Raw genomic sequence first — 19,794 nt, forward strand, 5'->3', positions numbered from 1 at the left:
TGGTTAAGATCCTGTCATCCACAGTTTTTGTTCCTGGTCTTTCACTGACACGCTTTTTAAATTTGGAGGCAGTGACCTCACACAGGGTATTGTATTACCAACTTCTTATTTTGCCAAGTGAGACCATTTAACAAATCCATGCACTCCAATACTATTTCATAAAATGAAAGATGTTTTAATACCAAGAAAAGCTTGAAAGCTAAACTTGCAAGATGAAGGCAGTCCTTTACATTGAATAAATTTAGACTGATGAAACACTGGCTATCTTGTCCTGCTTTTTCTGTCCTCACAGGCAGGTCCCAGTCCTGCAGTCTGGTGTTGGGAAACAAAGTATGCAGATCGTTGTGTCCACCCTTATTCTCCAGAGGGGGAAGTGAGGAAGCCCAACGAGAAGGAGTGGGCTGTGCCCCCGCAGAGGGGTAGAGAGATCAGAGCATAATTCTGTCCACCTCAGCATCCATCCCTCCTATCCCTTGATATTCCTCCATGGGGCTCTTGGCCCAGCCACATAGCATCCATTCTGCATGTCTAGATTCATTCCTAGCACTTCCACATACTCTTTTCCCATCATGCCTTAGTAACTGTCAAAGCCTCTTTTTAGGTTCTCCCTGGTATGAGATCAGTCTAGTTCAGGCACTTCTTTACCTGCTGTGATGTGCTCTTTTACGTCATCATTTAACCATTTCATGTTAGACGCAGTAGTTTCCTGGACCTTCACTAACCAGGAATCAGATGGAAACATTATTCATTTTCTGAAGGATGGTAACCATGTCTTCCGTTTTAAACTTATTTTTGGAGCTATGAAATTGCTGCTCCAATACCTAGCGTAGTTCTGGGAGCATCTTAGGTGACGAATGAATTGACTCTTGAAAAACTAACTTATATTCCCAGCCCACAAAGTCTTCTTTATATGCCACTCTTCCTCTTCTTGGAGTTTGCTGAAGAAACTTCCTTGTTTCTGTGGGTTGAGGCTCCCTAGCATCAAAGCCACAGGACACGGCTGTAATGGTCAACATTCCAAACCATAAATCAGGGCAAGTTTAAATCTGACTGCTTCTGGGGCACCCAGGCAGAGATGGGGGCCAACCCAGGACACTCAGCGTGCATCCTGGCTGTAGTCCTTGTGGCCACCAACAGTCCCTACATAGGAAGAGCTGTGTCTGAGAACACACAGTCTGTAATAACTTCAGATGGAAGACCACTGTTTTAAAAATGACTACCTCTCTCCTGTCATAACATCCAGAGTAGACCAAGGTCTACCAGAATAAAAAAGATTTGGAGGAAGCTTTCTTTTTTTGGTTTAGATTCAGGGAAAATATGGACTTGTAACAGGTAGAAAAGTTCACACACAATTAGACGTTGAAGTAGGGCTGACCATTTTGATTACTTGAAAAGATGTAAAAATACAGTCTTCCTGAAAAATATATTGTCCATAAATGTGCCCTAAGAGATTTGGTTCAACTCCTTACAGCTGAATGTCAGGTGCATTTCTGAAGGAATGGCGTCATGTTGATAATTGGAAACAGAGCAGCCCCAGGGAAGAGAGGTTTTGTTGTGGTCATTTTTGCACGGTTGAGGTGACCTGACCTAAGGCAGTTTGGCCATCAGAGACTGGTGAGAGTGGTCGGCTCCTCTGTGCAACTGATAGAACCAGAATCCACTCTTGGGAGTTCTGCCACTCACTCCCACGTACATTAACAACCAGGCTCAGATATCCAGCTTGTTCTTGTCAGTTGATGAAGTCCTAGCTCTCTGTCTTTTTAGGCCTTGGGTGAGGACCGCTGTGGAGGCAGGACTCAGTTAACCTTGTAATCAGGCTTTGATGTACTCCTGCAATAAATAGAGGAACTAGAAAAACTCTATGGCAAAGCTCGGTAGCTCCTGGATTCCGTATAATCTTTTGCCCTGGAAATGGAAGAGCAGAAAGTACCCATACAGAATTTCTTGCCAATCCACTTTAAGTACCATTTCCATTTTATTAGTGAAAAATACTTTTAATAGTGTATTGTGTTAGTTGCTCAGTCATGTCCACCTCTTTGTGACCTCATGGTCTGTAGCCCGCCACGGTCCTCTGTCCATGGATTCTCCAGGCAAGAAACCTGGAGTGGGTAGTCATTCCCTTCTCCAGAGAATCTTCCCAACCCAGGGTTTGGGTCTCCTGCATTGCAGGCAGATTCTTTGAAATCTGAGTCACTGGGGAAGCTTTTAATAGTTCCCCCTGATAAATAGTGTTCGGAGAGAGGGATGGTTGAACCCTCTCACGAGGTGAACAGTCCATTACAGAATCTGAAATGGTAACTAAAGACCTTGAAAACTATATTCCTTAATAAGACATTTAAAATGTTAACCAGCCACCCCCAGGGCATAAAATACAACCAATCCGTGTAGATGTTCCATGGTATGTGCTGAAATATTTTAGCACTAGGAACAGTATCACAACAATTTAAGGTGAAGCAGATACAAAATGTTTATAATGCTTTTTATTCACCCATAAATGTTTATTATAACCAGGTTTATTCTTGTGTTCCTGCTGATAGAGAAGTGAAATAGTTTGGAACTTCTTAATAATACAGATTAATAATAAGGTTTTCAAATTATCTTACAAAGAAGTTAAAATATCAGACAGTGCCTTTGACTAAATGTTGATGAACACGAAAGGGGGAATATAAGTGATGTCCAAGTATGTGCTCAATCTCCTTATGGTCGCACCCCTAGGACCCAGGTGAGGATAAGGGTAAATTAGGAGAACTCTAGGCCATGGCAGTGAAGGAATGTCCTAGACCACAGGTCAGCAAGCATTTTCTATACAGGGCCAGATGGTAACTATTTTAGGCTTTGCAATTTTGGGGGCCATGTGGTCTCTCTCGCCACTCTTCAACTCAGCTGTTGTACTAGAGAACCCATAGGTGGTATATAAACAAATGAGCATGTTCCATTAAAATTTTATTTACCAAAACAGAGGGAAGGCAAATTTAGGCACCTGGCTATAGTTTGCCAACCTCTGTCCAGGCCAGTCCTGACCGGTTTTCACAAAAATTTTATAAGCTTCCACGTGACAATAGCTTTTCAATTACCCTCCCTCAATCTCATCCCTCTCCCATAAACACAGTAACAATCCCTTTTCTTTAGGGTAGCCAGAATCACTCTTTACTATTTTAACTAGGCAGTGACCATACTTATTGACAGACCATCTCCAACCTTGAATACCCGAAACTTGATGTATCAGCCAAAAGGGAGGATGCATTCTTTGCCTTTCCCATCTGCAGACTTGTTTATAGTTGTTTTATCAGAGAATTCAAGTATTTTTGTTTAAAAAGAGACATTCTAACCCAGTTATCTTGTAGGTGAAGGAACAGAGGAAAGACAATATGGGTCATTTGAAACCGATTGCTGTAAGATAGCTCCTGAGTAGTGAACGAAGTAAAGGCATTTGCTGCTGCTTACTTTCATTTCAAATTACACTTTAATTTTAAATCTTCACAAAAATATTAGTATAACTCAATACACATGTTTGTTGAGTTTCCTACAGTGTTCAAGAAACCAGGTTAAGTGCTATATAAAATATGAAGACAAAATAAGGAAGATTCTTGTCTTCATAGTATTTACAACATATTAGGATAACACTCAAATGACTCTAATCAACGATGATCATAACTGTCCAAACTGAGATAGATGCAAAGCGCTCTGAGAGTTCAGAGGAAGAAAAATTATATCCAGTTAGAAGGAAAAAAATATAGAGGAGACGGTTACTCTAAATGGGCCTTAAATATGTTAAAACAACATACTGAACCAACAGCCGCCTGACACTGTTTTGTGAATGTCAGGGTTGTTCACATGCTTACATTGTCTCATTTAAGGATTGGAAGGGCATTGTGGGAGAGAAGTGTAGCGTGATCAGAGCACAGGGGTCCTTGGATGCCAGCTAAAGGATGTGGCTTCATGTCAGTAGTAAATGGGAAGCCCCTGAGAATGTCTGAGCAGGAGGTGGCGTAATTAGAGCAGTGAGGTAAAGGATGAGGAAGTGAAAGGGAGAATGACTGTGGAGGGGTGAACCTGGTATTGAAATCATTAGTGTAGATCACATGGAGGACCTGACTGAAGGTGATGACAGGGAAAATAGAAGTGAAATAAAGGATGTGTGTATATGCTCAGTCATGTCCGACTCTCTGCAGACGCATGGACTGTACAGCCCTCCAGGCTCCTCTGTCCATGGAATCGTCCAGGCGAGAAGACTGGCGTGGGTTGCCATTTTCTCCTCCAGGGGATCTTCCCAACCCAGGGATCAAACCTGCATCCTTTGCACCTCCTGCATTGGCAAACAGATTCTTCACTACTAGTGCCACCTGGGAAGTCCCTGGATTCAGAGTAAAGAGCCTCTAGGATTTGAGCACTGGTTGAATGTAAGGGAAGAGATAGGTGGCATAGGGCTGTGATGTTGGAAGTCAGACGTGGGTTCAGAGCTCAAATCTGCCACTATTCCTTAAAGTGTGACTTCTGAGCACTAGTTGCATCATCTGTAAAATGGAGCTCATGATATCTAACTCACAGGAGATAACACATCTTAAAGAGCCTGAAGTTAACAGGCACTCGATAAATGATATAATAGCTTTCAATATCATATATTCTTGAGAGAGTGAAGATTTGGTCGTTGACAGTTCTGAGATTTTAAGCCTGTATTGGAGAAATCTAGGTGCCATTAAAAGAAACCCAAAGGTCAAGGTGAAGATCTAAAATTAATGGCAAGACAACATGTTTTCTTTGGGACAGGATGAGATGTCCAGCTTGCCATTAGAAGTGCTTATCTGGAGCTAGATTTTTCCTGTAAAAGTGTGTTGAGGTATTATTCACACATCATAAAGTTCACACACTAAAAATTCATGCTTCTTGAATGTGCAGTTCAGTGGCTTGTAATATATTCACAGAATTGCACAGCCATTACCACTAGTTAGTTTTAGGACATTTTCATCACCCACAAAAGAAATCCACATCCGTTAGCAGTCATTACTCATCCCCCCTCCCTTCAGCCACTAGAAGCCACTAATTTACTTTCTGTCTTTGCAGAATGGAGGTACGTATTTGAGAGTCACAACATAGAAGTGTGTAAAACTGTGAGAGAGGAACGAGATTCACCAAGGGAGAGAGAAAAGAAAATAGCTAGACAACTGTAAGGAACGACTGTTTGAAGGGTCAAGACGGTTGGCATGTGCACGTGAATTGTAAGAGGCCACTGTCAACTTACATGTGGCCATGTGCCACATCACATGGCCAGTTTGTGAAATGGCTTCCCACATACTGTGGTTTTAACAGTGACCAGAGATTTGACCAGTTGGTAAACACTGAGGTCAACAAAAATACCCACTGATTAGCCTGCAACTTGGTTTCCTATCTAGTGAGGTCATGATCTCTTTTTTAGACTAATGAAATTATCGGGCTTCCCAGGTGGCTCAATGATAAAGAATCTGCCTGCAATGCAGGAGACATGGGTTCAATTCCTGGTTAGGAAGATTCCGCAGGAGGAAGCCATGGCAATCCACTCCAATATTCTTGCCTGGAGAGTCCCATGGACAGAGGAGCATGGTAGGCTGTAGTCCATAGCATTGCAAAGAGTTGATATGACTGATTCGATTGAACACACACACACACACACAAACACACACAAAGAAATTATCATCTTGAACTATCCTTCTGAATATATGTTATCCAATAAGGTAGCCACTAGCCATACATGTCTATGCAAATTTAAGTTAAAATTATTGAAAATTAAATTTAAAAATTAGTTCCTCCATTGCACCAGCCACATTTCAAGTATTTGATAGCCATATGTGACTATTAGCTACCATATTGGCCATCATAAATGCAGAACATTTCATCATCACTGAAAGTTCTATTGAATTGCACTGTTGTACATAGTAGCAATAATTCACAAGCTTCTTAAAGAGGTTTCTGTTTTGTATGTTATTTTGTAATGGCTCCATTCCTCATTTGGCTTAATATGTCACTTTATCCCATTTCATCCTTGTGTTTCCCCATCTAAACTATTGACCAAATAAAACGCAGACCTTCATGGGCTGGTACCCAACAAGACACACTTCTATGTATGTATGTTTTTTTCAATTTGAATTTTTGACCAAATTGCAAACTAAATGTCAAGCATTTTTAAATAAGCTCTCAGGTGTTTTCCATGCTCATTCTTATTATGGCTACAAATATAATTAAATCATATGAAGTAAATACTTTCACAGATACAGATAATATTCTTAATTCCAAATGCATATTTCCTCATGCCAGGTGAAAGATCCATGAAAGTTTAAAGGTAGCACTGTGGGTCTGTATTAGTTCCTGTTGCTACTGCAAGAAAGTACAACCACCATAGTGATTTACAGCAATACAGATGTATTCTCTTCTACAGTCTGAGGGGAGAATGTTTTCCTTGACTTTTTCAACGTCTAGTGGCCACCCATGTTCCTTGGCTTGTGGTCTGTTCCTTCATCTTCAGAGTGCATCACTCCAATCTTTGCTTCTGTCATCACATTACCTTTTCCTCTTTGCAGTCAGATCTCCCTCTGCCTTGCTCTGATAAGGACACTTGTGATTTGAATTAAGACCCATGCAGGTAATCCGAGATTCTTAATTTTATCATATCTTCAAAGTCCTTTTGGCCATATAAAGTGACATTCACAAAGTGAATATGGATGGAACTTGTGTCTCCTGCATCTCCTGCAATGCAGGCAGATTCTTGACCACTGAGCCACCTGGGAAGCCTGATAATTTTATTAGTCTAAAATAAAGATATAAGGACCTTACTGCATAGGAAGCCAAGTCACATTTCAAGGATTAAGACATGGATATTTTGGGGAGCCATTATTTGACCTACACAGAGGTTATATAAAGTTTCTTCTTGGTAGAAAAAAAGCTTACCCCCACCAGATTTAATTATTCAGGGCTTTGAATTAAAATTTAATAATTCAGATAAAGTGTTAAGTTGTTTGTTTTGTAATCATGTTGACAGATATTAAAATGTCTGACAATGGCGATGACACGTTAGCCTCTGGAGACAAAGAAGAAATTACCAACAAGCCCAAAAGTAATACTTTACCCAAAGATGCAGAAGTGCACTGTGATTCAGCTACAATTTCAAATGATCTCACGCCAGCGAATCCCAGAAGAGATGTGCATGAAAATGAGGCTGTTCCGGGTGCAGAGACTGCAGACACTGGACTCGGTGAGCAGCCCAAAGACCTTGGCACCATGGAGCCGCCCCTCAACGGGGAAGTGACTGAGGATGCCCTCGCTGAGTGTGTTGATGCCGTGAGCCTCGAGGCAGAACCTGGATCCGAAATACCCCTGAAAGAACAGAGTGATCCGGTAGGAGGGGTTCATTTGACTGAGTTCTTACTGATACCTACCATGGGCATAGATTTGTGCCAAGCTGTGTGGTTAGGAATTGGGAATTCAGTATACACTATGACATTACCTCTGTCATCAGAGATGTATTGTTTGGTGAGAAAAGAATATATGAGAATAATTGGTCATTCTAATATTTTCATTTTGTTGATTGTATTTTTATTAACAATAACCACCACCAAATTATTGGACACAACAGACACTCTCCTAACTACTCTATACGTTAAGTAATTTACTCCATTCAACAGTTCCTTGAGGTTCTAACCTGGATATTATTAACCCCAAGTTATAGATGAGGCAATCAGGCTCAGAGATCTTAAGCAACCCAGTAAGATATTAAGCCACTCAGTAGTAAGTGAGTGGTATTGTAATATTGAATATAACGAGTCCAAATTATTAACGAACCTAATTCCACCCTAAACAAGTTAATGCTTCTATAACATCACTTAGATTTTACTGCATATTTACAAATCCACTCTGAAGATCTAAAACCTTCAGATTCCTCTCTTATCATCACATACCACCTTCCGGAGACCAGCAGCAGAACACCTTTGTGCTTCACTTCAGCGCCTGCTCCTGACTCTCTGGGGGATGAGTCAGGCCAGAATCTCCATGTCAGTACCTCATTCCACATCAATATGACCAAGCTGGGTTTTCCTGACACCTTTCCCTCCATCCACATAGGGACTGGAAGGGGTGGGAAAGCTCTCTGCAGGACATGAGGAGATGGGCCACTCTCCTCCAAACCTGCCTTCTAGAAGGATGCTGCAGTGTAGGGGGAATAGCCCTGCTCTCCTGAAGTGTGCCCCACACGTCCCCTCCTTGAGGTGACTCTGCTGCATGCAGTGAGGGATGCAGGCTAAGTGGGGAGTTGGGGGGCTGGGCTTTCATCCCCCATCTATTGTTAATTCTCTTAGTTTGGGCAGGACACCAGATTTCTCTGTGCTTCAGCTTTTCCTCTGTAAAATGAAGAATTTGCCCATGAAGACCACGAGGTATCCTTCTGACTAATGTTTTGTGATTCTTTTACTCAAAACCAGGCTTCTTGGGCCTCAGTTTCCTCAAATCAACTCTCAGAATTGTTCTAAGATGAGATGAAAGGAAAGGTTTTCCCATCACTGGAAATGTTTAAACAAAAGCAAATGATCATTCTGCTGAATGTCATGGAAGGGATCTGAGGACCAGCTGGGAGTTTGGATCAGTTATGTAAATATACATGCAAAATTTTATTTATGAGTTCCATGATATCACAGACACTTTAAAGCCATCCATGGACCCCCTGAGGGATTAAGAATTCCTAGATCAAAGGGTCTCAACTCTAGCTGAACGTTTCAACCACTGAGAGAGCTTTGAGAAATAATTGGGAGTGGGGAAGAAAGAAAGAATGATGGCAGGGTGGATATTAATCTGAACTCTCCAGAGAAACATAACCAATAGGATATGCCCTATACCTGTATTTACCTGTGTGTCTGATTTTGGAACCTATGTTCCCTCCATGCTATCTTTCTACTGGGGCGCATTGGTTCCCAATTGTTATTGTAAGTGCTATTAATATATACTTTTGTACATTAAAAAATGTATGTCTTAACCATGACATTCTGACCGAAGATGATTCAAAGAAGCTATAAAGGCTTCATTGAGTCAAGATATGTGTGCTCATGAAGGCTAGATTATACATTCTAGCTTCAGACTTCTGAAAGTTATAGCAAGTTTGCTAATAAATATAGCAAAATAAAAAGTCAAGATGCCCCTACATCTTCTTACATTTTGAGCAAATTGAATGAATTCTGCTTTTGAGAGCACTTTGTAAACCTCCTTAATGCTACAAAGAGACAGAGAGCCAACTGGCAGACAGACATTCCCCTCCCGGCACCTCCCCTTCCCTACCGACAGCTTTGAAAAGGGGAGCATTTCCTTATCATGAAGCTTCACAAAGTGTCTGAATGGAAGTTCAGAGACTGGCCACAGAGTTAGGGTTGTGGCTCTGCGCGCGCGCATGCGCGCACGCGTGTGTGTGTGTGTGTGTGTATGTGTGTGTGTGTGTGTGTGTGTGTCCGTGGCATTGCATCAGCAGCTCAGATAGAAGCAGGATGTGGAGGAAGTCCTGTAAGCACGTTGGTTCTAAGAAGACAGAAAGCTAATACAGGTGGCTGCAAGGGCCTTGAGAGGAAAGCATATCTCTTTCATCCAGGTTACATTTAAACCTTCTAACTAGTTACGGATATAATCTCTTCTTAATAATTACTAGAAAAGGGGATTCTACTCTCTCTCTTGGCAACTTATCCTTTTGTCTTAAGTTAATATTAGAAGAATTCAGTTGGGTGCTTCATCTTCAAGCATTGTTCATTTGCTCTATTTTATTTGTTCTTTATTGCACACTTACAGGAAGTTCTTTTGTGGTGATGAAAACAACCATTTTTCTGGTGATCCAGAAGAGAATGAATTCTGCAAAAAATCTTGAATCAAAAGTTCATTTGTATGTTGGTTGGTTGGATCTTGAACACAGGTCTGCTAAGGAATGACAGGTCCTTCAGGAAAAGTTCAAAAGCCTGTATGGTCCTAGATGTATTTGAGTTTAAGAGAGTTTCATCACCTCTAACATTCAGAAAACTAAGATAATGGCATCCAGTCCCATCACTTCATGGCAAATAGATGGGGAAACAGTGGAAACAGTGAGAGACTTTATTTTTTGGGGCTCCAAAATCACTGCAGATGGGGATTGCAGCCATGAAATTAAAAGACGCTTACTCCTTGGAAGGAAAGTTATGACCAACCTGGACAGCATATTAAAAAGCAGAGACATTACTTTGTCCACAGAGGTCCGTCTAGTCAAGGCTATGGTTTTTCCAGTGGTCATGTGTGGATGTGAGAGTTGGACTATAAAGAAAGCTGAGAGCCGAAGAATTGATGCTTTTGAACTGTGGTGTTGGAGAAGACTCTTGAGAGTCCCTTGGACTGCAAGGAGATCCAACCAGTCCATCCTAAAGGAAATCAGTCCTGAATATTCATTGGAAGAACTGATGCGGAAGCTGAAACTCCAATACTTTGGCTACCTCATGTGAAGAGCTGACTCATTTGAAAAGACCGTGATGCTGGGAAAGATTGAGGGCAGGAGGAGAAGAGGATGACAGAGGATGAGATGGTTAGATGGCATCACTGACTCAATGGACATGAGTTTGGGTAGGCTCCAGGAGTTGGTGATGGACAGGGAGGCCTGGTGTGCTGCGGTTCATGGGGTCGCAAAAAGTCAGACACGACTGAGCGACTGAAGTGAACTGAAGGGAAAATGCCTGTTTTTTAAAAAACCTGGCAGAATAGTCGTTGAGGGAATTGTTTCTTCTAGGACACACTAGAGTTTGTGATAATGGGTTTAAATGTATGTATTTTTTCTATAAGTGGTATCTCGTTACTTTGGGTCTTGGTCCCTTAAAATTCACCTTATTAGCTTCCCGTTTTCCTGAGTCAGCATGGCAGCCGTCATTTGGCAGGCAGGGTGGTGTGACCAGGAGGCACTCTGGGGCCAGTGTAGCTGGCACGTCTTCTTTGAAGGGTCACACCATCACAGTTGATGCACTCAGAGAAGCTATCTCTATCTTTAGGGCCCCTTCTCTTTGTCATCCATTCTGATGTACAGACTCAGAAGCCATTGAGCTAAGACTTCTTTCAGGAATCCATGTCACAACATCCATAAGAGATGGTCCCCAGCCCCCCTTGAATTTTGGAGGTTGGACTAGAGTCTTTAAATCTTTACTAGCCCCATGACACCATGTATTATGCTCCAGAAGCTGGGTAATGTAACTATCTTCAGGATGCCTCCCATCTAGTTGGGGAAGGAAGTGTTAAATAAAAGCAATTATAGTATGTCTTGGACTTCCCTGTAGCTCAAACAGTAAAGAATCTGCCTGCAATGCAGGAGACGCAGGTTCTATCCCTGAGTTGGGAAGATCCTCTGGAGAAGAGAATTGCAATCCACTCCAGTATTCTTGCTTGGAGAATTGCATGGACAGAGAAACCTGGTGGGCTACAGTTCGTGGGGTCACAAAGATTTGGACACAACTGAGTGACTAACACTTCACTTCATAGTATGTCTTAGTGTACTAGATATAAACTAGATAGGCCAGGCACAAGGAAGCCTGGGATGGAGCACCCAAATCAATCTTAAGGAGCTGGTGAAGTCTTCATCCTCGGTTCAGAGATCTTTGTCCTGGGTGCTAGGCTGGAATGACATTTATTCCCAGAAATCTTGTGGGATTTTATTATGTGGGACCTTATTATGCACTAGTCTCTCCCTCTCTCTCAAAGTCACTCAGTCGTGTCTGACCCTTGGCAACCCCATGGACTGTAGCCTGCCAGGCTCCTCTGTCCATGGAGTCTCCTGGCAAGAATACTGGAGTGGGTAGCCATTCCCTTCTCCAGGGAATCTTCCTGACTCAGGAATCAAACCAGGTCTCCTGCATTGCAGACAGATTCTTTACCATCTGAGCTACAAGGGAAACCCATGTGCTAGTCTATCATACCCCTAAAAGATCTAATCTAGTTCAAATTTCCCCAAATTCTTAGCATCAAGAAATATTACCCAGAGTAAAAAAAAATTTCATCCCTACTGTCCTATACCAATGCATTAAAAAGCCAATCGTGAAGAAAGTAAAGAATCCAATGTTACCACTCAAAGTACTCAAAGGAAAACACAGACTATCATTCACTAGTTCTCTCCCTAGAAAAGGAAAAGCAGGGTGCTTAAGAACAGTGAAATTGTTATCAACAGAGACAAAAATGAGAGAACATAGGCCAAGACCTGCTGATGACAGATTTTTGCCTCTTAAATGAGTGAGTAGGGTTTGCTCCAGTTCTATTGGAGTGTTTCTCTTTTTATGACTGTCCACGTGAAGACACCTCATTTTTCACTTGAGCAACCAGATGGTAGCTGTTACCTTTTGGTTGTATTGGACGTGCATATGCATGCTTAGTCTCCCAGTCGTGTCCGAATCTTTGCAACCCCGTGGACTGTATCAGGCTCCTTTATCCATGGGATTTCCCAGGCAAAAATACCAGAGTGGGGTGCCATTTCCTCCTCCAGGAGATCTTCCTGACCCAGGGATCAAACCTGTCGTTTCTGCATTGGCAGACAGGTTCTTTACCACTGTGCTGCCTCAGAAGCTCCATTGTATTGGACAGTGCTTCATAAATCTGGTGGTGTGTTATAATCACCTGGGAAGTTTGTTAGAAGTTTATATTCCTGGGGTCTACCCCAAAAGGTTCTTATTGTTTAAAAGATCACAGTGGAAGCTAAGACAGTGTATTTTTAGTAAGTTCTCCCAGGTAATACTCTCAGAGTCAGTCTGTGGACCAGTGTTTGGGAATCACTAATATTAGTACACAGAACTAGTTGAGATGAGATTGAGAACATGGTGAGCTCAGTATTGGACATACCATGAGACAGCCATGTGAATATATTTTGTGGATAGTTGATTATAGTGGTCTGGAGCCCAGGGGAAGTGGTGGGGAGAGATTTGGAGGCCATTAGCCATTGGGTGTTGATGGGAGTGGGTCAGATTGCCCAGATGTCATATATAAATAAATAAAATCAGAGGCCAAGAACCTGGCCCTGAGGTCTATGTTTCTAAGTCAGTTTGGTCATGCACAGCTCTTAGAGTCTCTTTGATAGATTGTGGTTTCCAGTAAAGTTCATTCTATAAATTAAATGTCAAATCATGTTTTACCACACTGACATTTTTTAATTAAACATTAATTAACAAAAATGTTTAAAATAGTTCATGAAAGCTCATGTAGACTTGAGAATGTTCCATTGATCTGATCTTTTACATGCCTTTACCACTGCTCCGAGTGAAAGGTTGATTCAAGGCAAATGCGTAGAATTCTAGGGGCAGAGATTTCTTCCTTTATACTTGGCATTGAGAAACCAGAATTCTCCAGAGTTCAGAGATGAATAGAAGACCACTTAGAACAGAGTCAAATCCTTTCTTATACCCTCTTCATGTAAAGGTAGGAAACGGCTCTAAAATATACTTAACCACCAGCTAGTGTTGAATACCTTTAATTTCACAATCTAGAGCCCCTTGCAGATATTCAAAATGCTAGTTACCAGTCTACTCTGTTTACCAGTTAAAGCCCATTTCTGTAATTCAGTATGCAAATTTGCAAAGCCTCAGATGTTAATAGAGATGTGAATAATAGAAGTGCTCATTATAGCTGCCTCTGGAGTATGGCTTTCCTGATTAGGATACCAGCTGACCACCTGGACTATGTATACTTTATTGGAATGCTTGAAGCAGTTGGGATGCAACTTAAGGAGCTCCCACAATATGCATGTGGAAACTTTCTAAAGTAAACTGAAATCATCATGATAAGGAATGGACAAAAAAAGCAAGAGTAAGAAGATAGGGCATGGAAGCCAGGTCATGAGAACAGAGTCTTTTAAGGACTGAAAAGTGGTTAAGCTTCTGGTGCTACTGAGAGGTCAAGAAATAAAGTGACTATAATGAATCCATAGCTCGGACCATGAGGGAGCCCTTGTGACCTTGATAAGGATGGTTTCATGAAATAGTGACCATGGAAGAGTCACTGTGGGGGGTGGAGGGGAGTGGATTCAGAAGGTAGGCACCTTTTTTAAGAGGTAAAGAAGAAAGAAAGACATGGAACAGAAACCAGACAAGTTGGAAGAAAAAAACATTTTGTCATCGTGATTTTCATTTGCTGGTTTTGAGATGGAGGATGGTGCACATAGTTAAATGTGAGAAGCAGCCAGTAGAGAAAGTCTGAAAAGCCAGAAGAAAAGGGAAAACCAGCCTTCCCAGGCCCAGATGAGATTGGATGGGGGTAATAATTATAACCAAGAGGAAGATACCACTTCCATTATGATAGAAGGGAAAGAAGTAATTGTGAGTGGGGGGTACAGTAAAGTCAGACTTGTGTTGAAATGGGGTTTTGATGTAGGCCAGTGTGTATTTTGTCCATAAAAAAAACACTACTCAGACTTTCAACTTGGTTTGAACAATTAGTATTCAATTTATTAAGGTTACAGAATCAAAATGTCAATTCTCCATAGTATTTACATTCATCTCACAAATCTTACTCTATTTAGAAGTCTAGCATAATTGAACACTCACTTTCAAGGGGCTTTTGATTACTGCTTGGTCCTTTTTGCCAATTTAAACATGGTCAAATATTTTTTAACTACATCTATAAATTTAATATACTCTATCTACTTTTTAAGTACCTCATTTACCTACTTAAAATCTTGCTGAGTACTTAAGTATTGTTGTAAATCCTAAATTAAATTTATAGAGTGGTCTGAATGACCCCTTAGTTTCCATCAGTTCAGTTTAGTCACTCAGTCGTGTCCAACTCTTTGCAACCCCATGGATTGCAGCATGCCAGGCTTTCCTGTCCATCACCAGCTCCCAGAGCTTACACAAACTCATGTCCGTCAAGTCAGTGATGCCATCCAACCATCTCATCCCCTGTCATCCCCTTCTCCCCCTGCCTTCAATCTTTCCCAGCATCAGGGACTTTTCCAAAGAGTCAGTTCTTTGCAAAAGGTGGCCAAAGTATTGGAGTTTCAGCTTCAGCATCAGTCCTTCCAGTGAATATTCAGGACTGATTTCTTTTAGGATGGACTGGTTGGATCTCCTTGCAGTCCAAGGGACTCTCAAGAGTCTTCTCCAACACCACAGTTCAAAAGCATAAATTCTTCTGCACTCACCTTTCTTTATGATCCAACTCTCCATCCATACATGACTACTGGAACATCCATAGCTTTGACTAGACGGACCTTTGTTGGCAAATTAATATCTCTGCTTTTTAATATGCTGTCTAGGTTGGTCATAGTTTTTCTTCCAAGAAGCAAGCATCTTTTAATTTCATGGCTGCAGTCACCATCTGCTGTGATTTTGGAGCCCCAAAAATAAAGTTTCTCACTGTTTCCATTATTTCCCCACCTATTTGCCATGAAGTGATGGGACTGCATGCCATTATCTTAGTTTTCTGAATGCTGAGTTTTAAGTCAACTTTTTCACTCTCCTCTTTCACTTTCATCAAGAGGCTCTTTAGTTCTTCTTCACTTTCTGCCATAAGGGTGGTGTCATCTTCATCTCTGAGGTTATTGATTTTTCTCCCAGCAATCTTGTGCTTCATCCAGCCCCACACTTCTAATACTCTGCATATAAGTTACATAAGCAGGGTGACAATACGCAGCCTTGACGTACTCCTTTCCTGGTTTGGAACCAGTTCCATGTCCAGTTTTAACTGTTGCTTCCTGACCTGCATACACATTTCTCAGGAGGCAAGTAGGGTGGTCTGGTATTCCCATCTCTTTAAGAATTTTCCACAGTTTGTTGTGATTCACACAGGCAAAGGCTTTGGTATAGTCAATAAAGCAGAAATAGATGTTTTTCTGGAACTCTCTTGCTTTTTCGATGATCAGCGGATGTTGGCAATTTGATCTCTGGTTCCTCTGCTTTTTCTAAAACCAGCTTGAACATCTGGAAGTTCACGGCTCACGTATTGCTGAAGCCTGGCTTGGAGAATTTTGAGCATTACTTCACTAGCATGTGAGATGAGTGTAGTTGTGCGGTAGTTTGAACATTCTTTGGCATTGCCTTTCTTTGGGATTAGAATGAAAACTGACCTTTTCCAGTCCTGTGGCCACTGCTGAGTTTTCCACATTTGCTGGCAATATTGAGTGCAGCACTTTCACAGTATCGTCTTTCAGGATTTGAAATAGCTCAACTGGAATTCCATCACCTCCACTAGCTTTGTTCGTGTGATGCTTCCTGAGGCCCACTTGACTTCAAACATTATGCATAAATTTAGGTAGATTTCAACTTAAAAATCAGAAGTCTGAAAATTCAAGTATTCATCTTTAATTGATTTTCAAAACATTGTCACTCTAATCACTCAAATTCCTTTAAGCATCAGTAGTACAGAAAAGAAGAAATATGCACAAAATGATTAATTGTATGACTTTCATGCTTTAAAACCTTTCTATACTTAATTTTAAATCTCCCTGGAGTTGAATGGTGCATACTGACCAAGAAAGAAACTTCCTTGGGAACAACAGAGGCCATTTTTCAGCAAATATTCTTACAGAGGTGCAGGCATCCAGAGCAATTTACATCCTCCCAAATGTCACACTGAGCCCCGCCTTAGAACAGCTGTGTCATGAGTTACAAAACTTAAAGAGGGTTTGGTCTCACAACTTCTACTGTCCATATCCCAAGACCAAAGCTATATACATAATCTCTAAATCTTGATCTACTCAAGGAAATAGGACCATCAGGTTGATCTTCATCTTTTAAAAGAGGTACATGTATTTTCTATCATAAGTGCTGAAGACCTTTGAATTTAATGGAATTCCAAGATGCATACATATTTTTCTACTTGATAACTTAAAAATAAATAAATGTATTTTCTATTTAATGATAAAGACCTTTAAATGGAATACTCGATATGTAAATGTCTTTTCTATTTAAAGAACTTTGAATTGATAGAATCTTGCACTCTTTCATCTTCTTAGGCGCACACAACAGTTATAGATGTATCAATAATTTCCAGTTGAGTTTTGGAGATCCCTCCTGATCAAGCCAAGTCTGATTTGCTGTTACAATATGACTTTCATTCTTCTGGGAGTTTAGCGGGAGGGGGCAGGAAGTTGAGAGGGTTCTTATCAGATGGCTTCTATTTTCTCTGTGGGTTAGGATGTGAAGTTGTCTGTTAAAGGAGGTGGGAGTTACGTGGATGAAGATGAGAAAAAAGCTTTAAAATTTTCATATACGAAAATGGGATACCTGAATAGATCCATGCTGCCTACGTTATAGTCTCATAAGCATGTGACATTAAAGCCACTTAAAGTGGAGACAAGTACTCAAGATGAGATATGTTTACAATCCATGTCAAACAGTGTATATGGTTTTTATGTTAAGTGTACACATTTAGTTATTTGAGTATTTGCCATTCTTTGTAGCTGATCAAGAAGTCACAGCTCAATGTCAAAGAAGCTTTATTAATAAAGCAATTGAAGTAGTCACTTATACTGCAAAAAGTTCTAGACTCATTTAACATTTATTTCCATTTGCTAGTCAATTACCAGCTGTCAGAGCATATTAAGTATTGTAAATTTGAATCAGAAGCTGTCACCCCTAAGTGTATTAACTTTCCATAATCACATAGGTAGTGATTTATCCCGTGAAAGAATTATATTAATCACCAACTTACATCTGTCTTCATCATGGTATAAAATTGCCACTGGCTTCATTGCTCAAGTGAAGTAAATCAATGTAGACACCAAAAATGAAAGCAGACTGTCATGAATCTTGAGTGTTTCCATTCACGTTAACAAGCTTCTCATTGTTTCCAAACAGAAAAAAATGTCAGCCAACTTTCATAGCTTTTTGCTTCTTAGTGTTAAAACTGTAGTTAATTATTCTTTTTATTAACAGTTAACATTTCTAGAGTATTTATTATGTGTTAGCACTATGCTCACAGCTTTATGTGAATTATTTCTTTTAATTTTCACAATAAACCTGTGAGGTTATTGGTTCTTATACTCATGGCTGCATTTTGTAATGTCGATGATGACTTTAAAAGACTGGAGTAATTAACTTGTCCAAAATGGTAGAGCCTAGAGTCAAACCCCGGAGAAGGCAATGGCAACCCACTCCAGTACTCTTGCCTGGAAAATCCCATGGTCGGAGGAGCGTGGTAGGCTGCAGTCCATGGGGTCGCTAAGAGTCAGACACGATTGAGCGACTTCACTTTCACTTTTCACTTTCATGCATTGGAGAAGGAAATGGTAACCCACTCCAGTGTTCTTGCCTGGAGAATCCCAGGGACGGGGGAGCCTGGTGGGCTGACGTCTATGGGGTCGCACAGAGTCGGACACGACTGAAGTGACTTAGCAGCAGCAGAGTCAAACCCCAGCAATTTAATTCCGTAATGTTTATGCTTAACCAGTAGTCTACACTGATGGATGGTGTTTGATATTAACTAAGTGAATCAGTTAAGAATAGCATTTGGGATCGAATCTGGATTGCAGGCAGATTCTTTACATCTGAGCCATCAGGAAAGCCCAACTAAAATTTAACATATAATGGCTTACAAAATAGTGATTTATTTTTATTTCTCAATTAACAGACAGAATGGAGATAGGCAATAACTCATGTTTGTTTAGTAGCCCACCAGGGCCAGGACCAGTGTTATTCCCCAGCCTGTCCCTTAAGGCAGCAAAGATGGCTGCTTCAGTTTCAAGCACCAGGTTCACATTCAAGGCAGGATAAAAGGAGAGGGGAGAGTTGTCACCAGCTGTAACTGTATTATTTATCCTGAAAGCGAACCCTTTCTCATTTATATCTCATTGGTCAAAGCTGTTTTACAGGGCTGATCTTATCTGCAAGGGTGGAAGACTGCAGGGGGAAGGTAGTTGGGGAGGATGATGGACCAGCCTTGGGTCAAAATTTATATAGAATCTACAAACTCTGTAGGAATTTCTCACTTCCTCCTTAACTTCTTCCTTTCTTTTCTTGGAATGAAATCGCTGTAATTCTCTACCACCTAATTATTTTTGCCTCATTTTGTAAAATGTTTTCCTGGATATTAAGGGAAAGGGGTGGTTCTTTTTTTTTTTTTTTTTGATTCAGGATGCATTGGTCACAAGTTACAGAAACTATTGCACACCTAAAAAAAATTGATGAATTTCAGTCATTTATTTAACAGCTAAATTGAATAAATTTAGCTGTTGAATAAATAAATAAGCATGCATTATATGCCATGAGCTCTTCTATGCTCTGTGGATGTATCAGTGAACAAAAATATTGAGAGAAAGACAGAAACACTGCGCTGGAATCACATAGAACCCAAAGGTAGGGGCTTTGAAGAGAGACAGGAGCCAAGGGTAGAGAAAATACCTGGAGTCCAGACAGCTTCCCTGAGCTTATCTCCTTCATTCTGCTCATTCTGCTTCCTCTTAATTCTTAGTCTGCATGGTGGATCTTCTGTTCAAGCTGAACAAGAATCTGTGTCCCAATCCAAATACGTAGGAAAAAGAATTTGAATCAACTGTGCCCACCAACAGTGAGAGATACAGTTCCAGGGGTCATTGTGAGTGGCGTGGACACCTGGAAAGTTGTCAACCTCAAAAGGCTTCCTGTTGCTGCTTCCCATCTTCAAGTTTACCGATGCTTTTGTAGACAGCTTACCTGCTCCCATCCATGCCAAATCTCCTCCTGCCACCCTAGAGATTTGAAAGTTAACTCTATCTACCTTGAAGAGCACATTTTTTTTCTAGTTCTAGGGAAAAAATTGCATGAGTCAAGGTTGTTTTGGAGTTTTTCAAGTCACTCTGGGCCCTAAGATATTAAATCTACCCCTCCCCTC

At 40.9% G+C, this 19,794-nt stretch overlaps 1 protein-coding gene across 2 annotated transcripts in view; it reads left to right on the forward strand.

Moving 5' to 3' along the window:
• Nucleotides 1-19,794, forward strand: part of FAM114A1 (family with sequence similarity 114 member A1) — a 69,465-nt gene that overhangs the window by 2,355 nt on the left and 47,316 nt on the right. For both annotated transcript variants that reach the window (XM_061164567.1, XM_061164566.1), the window contains exon 2: nt 7,010-7,365. In XM_061164567.1, the coding sequence (XP_061020550.1) occupies nt 7,018-7,365 (348 nt within the window). In that variant the 5' untranslated portion in view covers nt 7,010-7,017. The remainder of the gene's footprint in view (nt 1-7,009; nt 7,366-19,794) is intronic.

Source organism: Dama dama, chromosome 17 (genome assembly GCF_033118175.1).
Source record: "Dama dama isolate Ldn47 chromosome 17, ASM3311817v1, whole genome shotgun sequence".
NCBI lineage: Eukaryota > Metazoa > Chordata > Mammalia > Artiodactyla > Cervidae > Dama > Dama dama.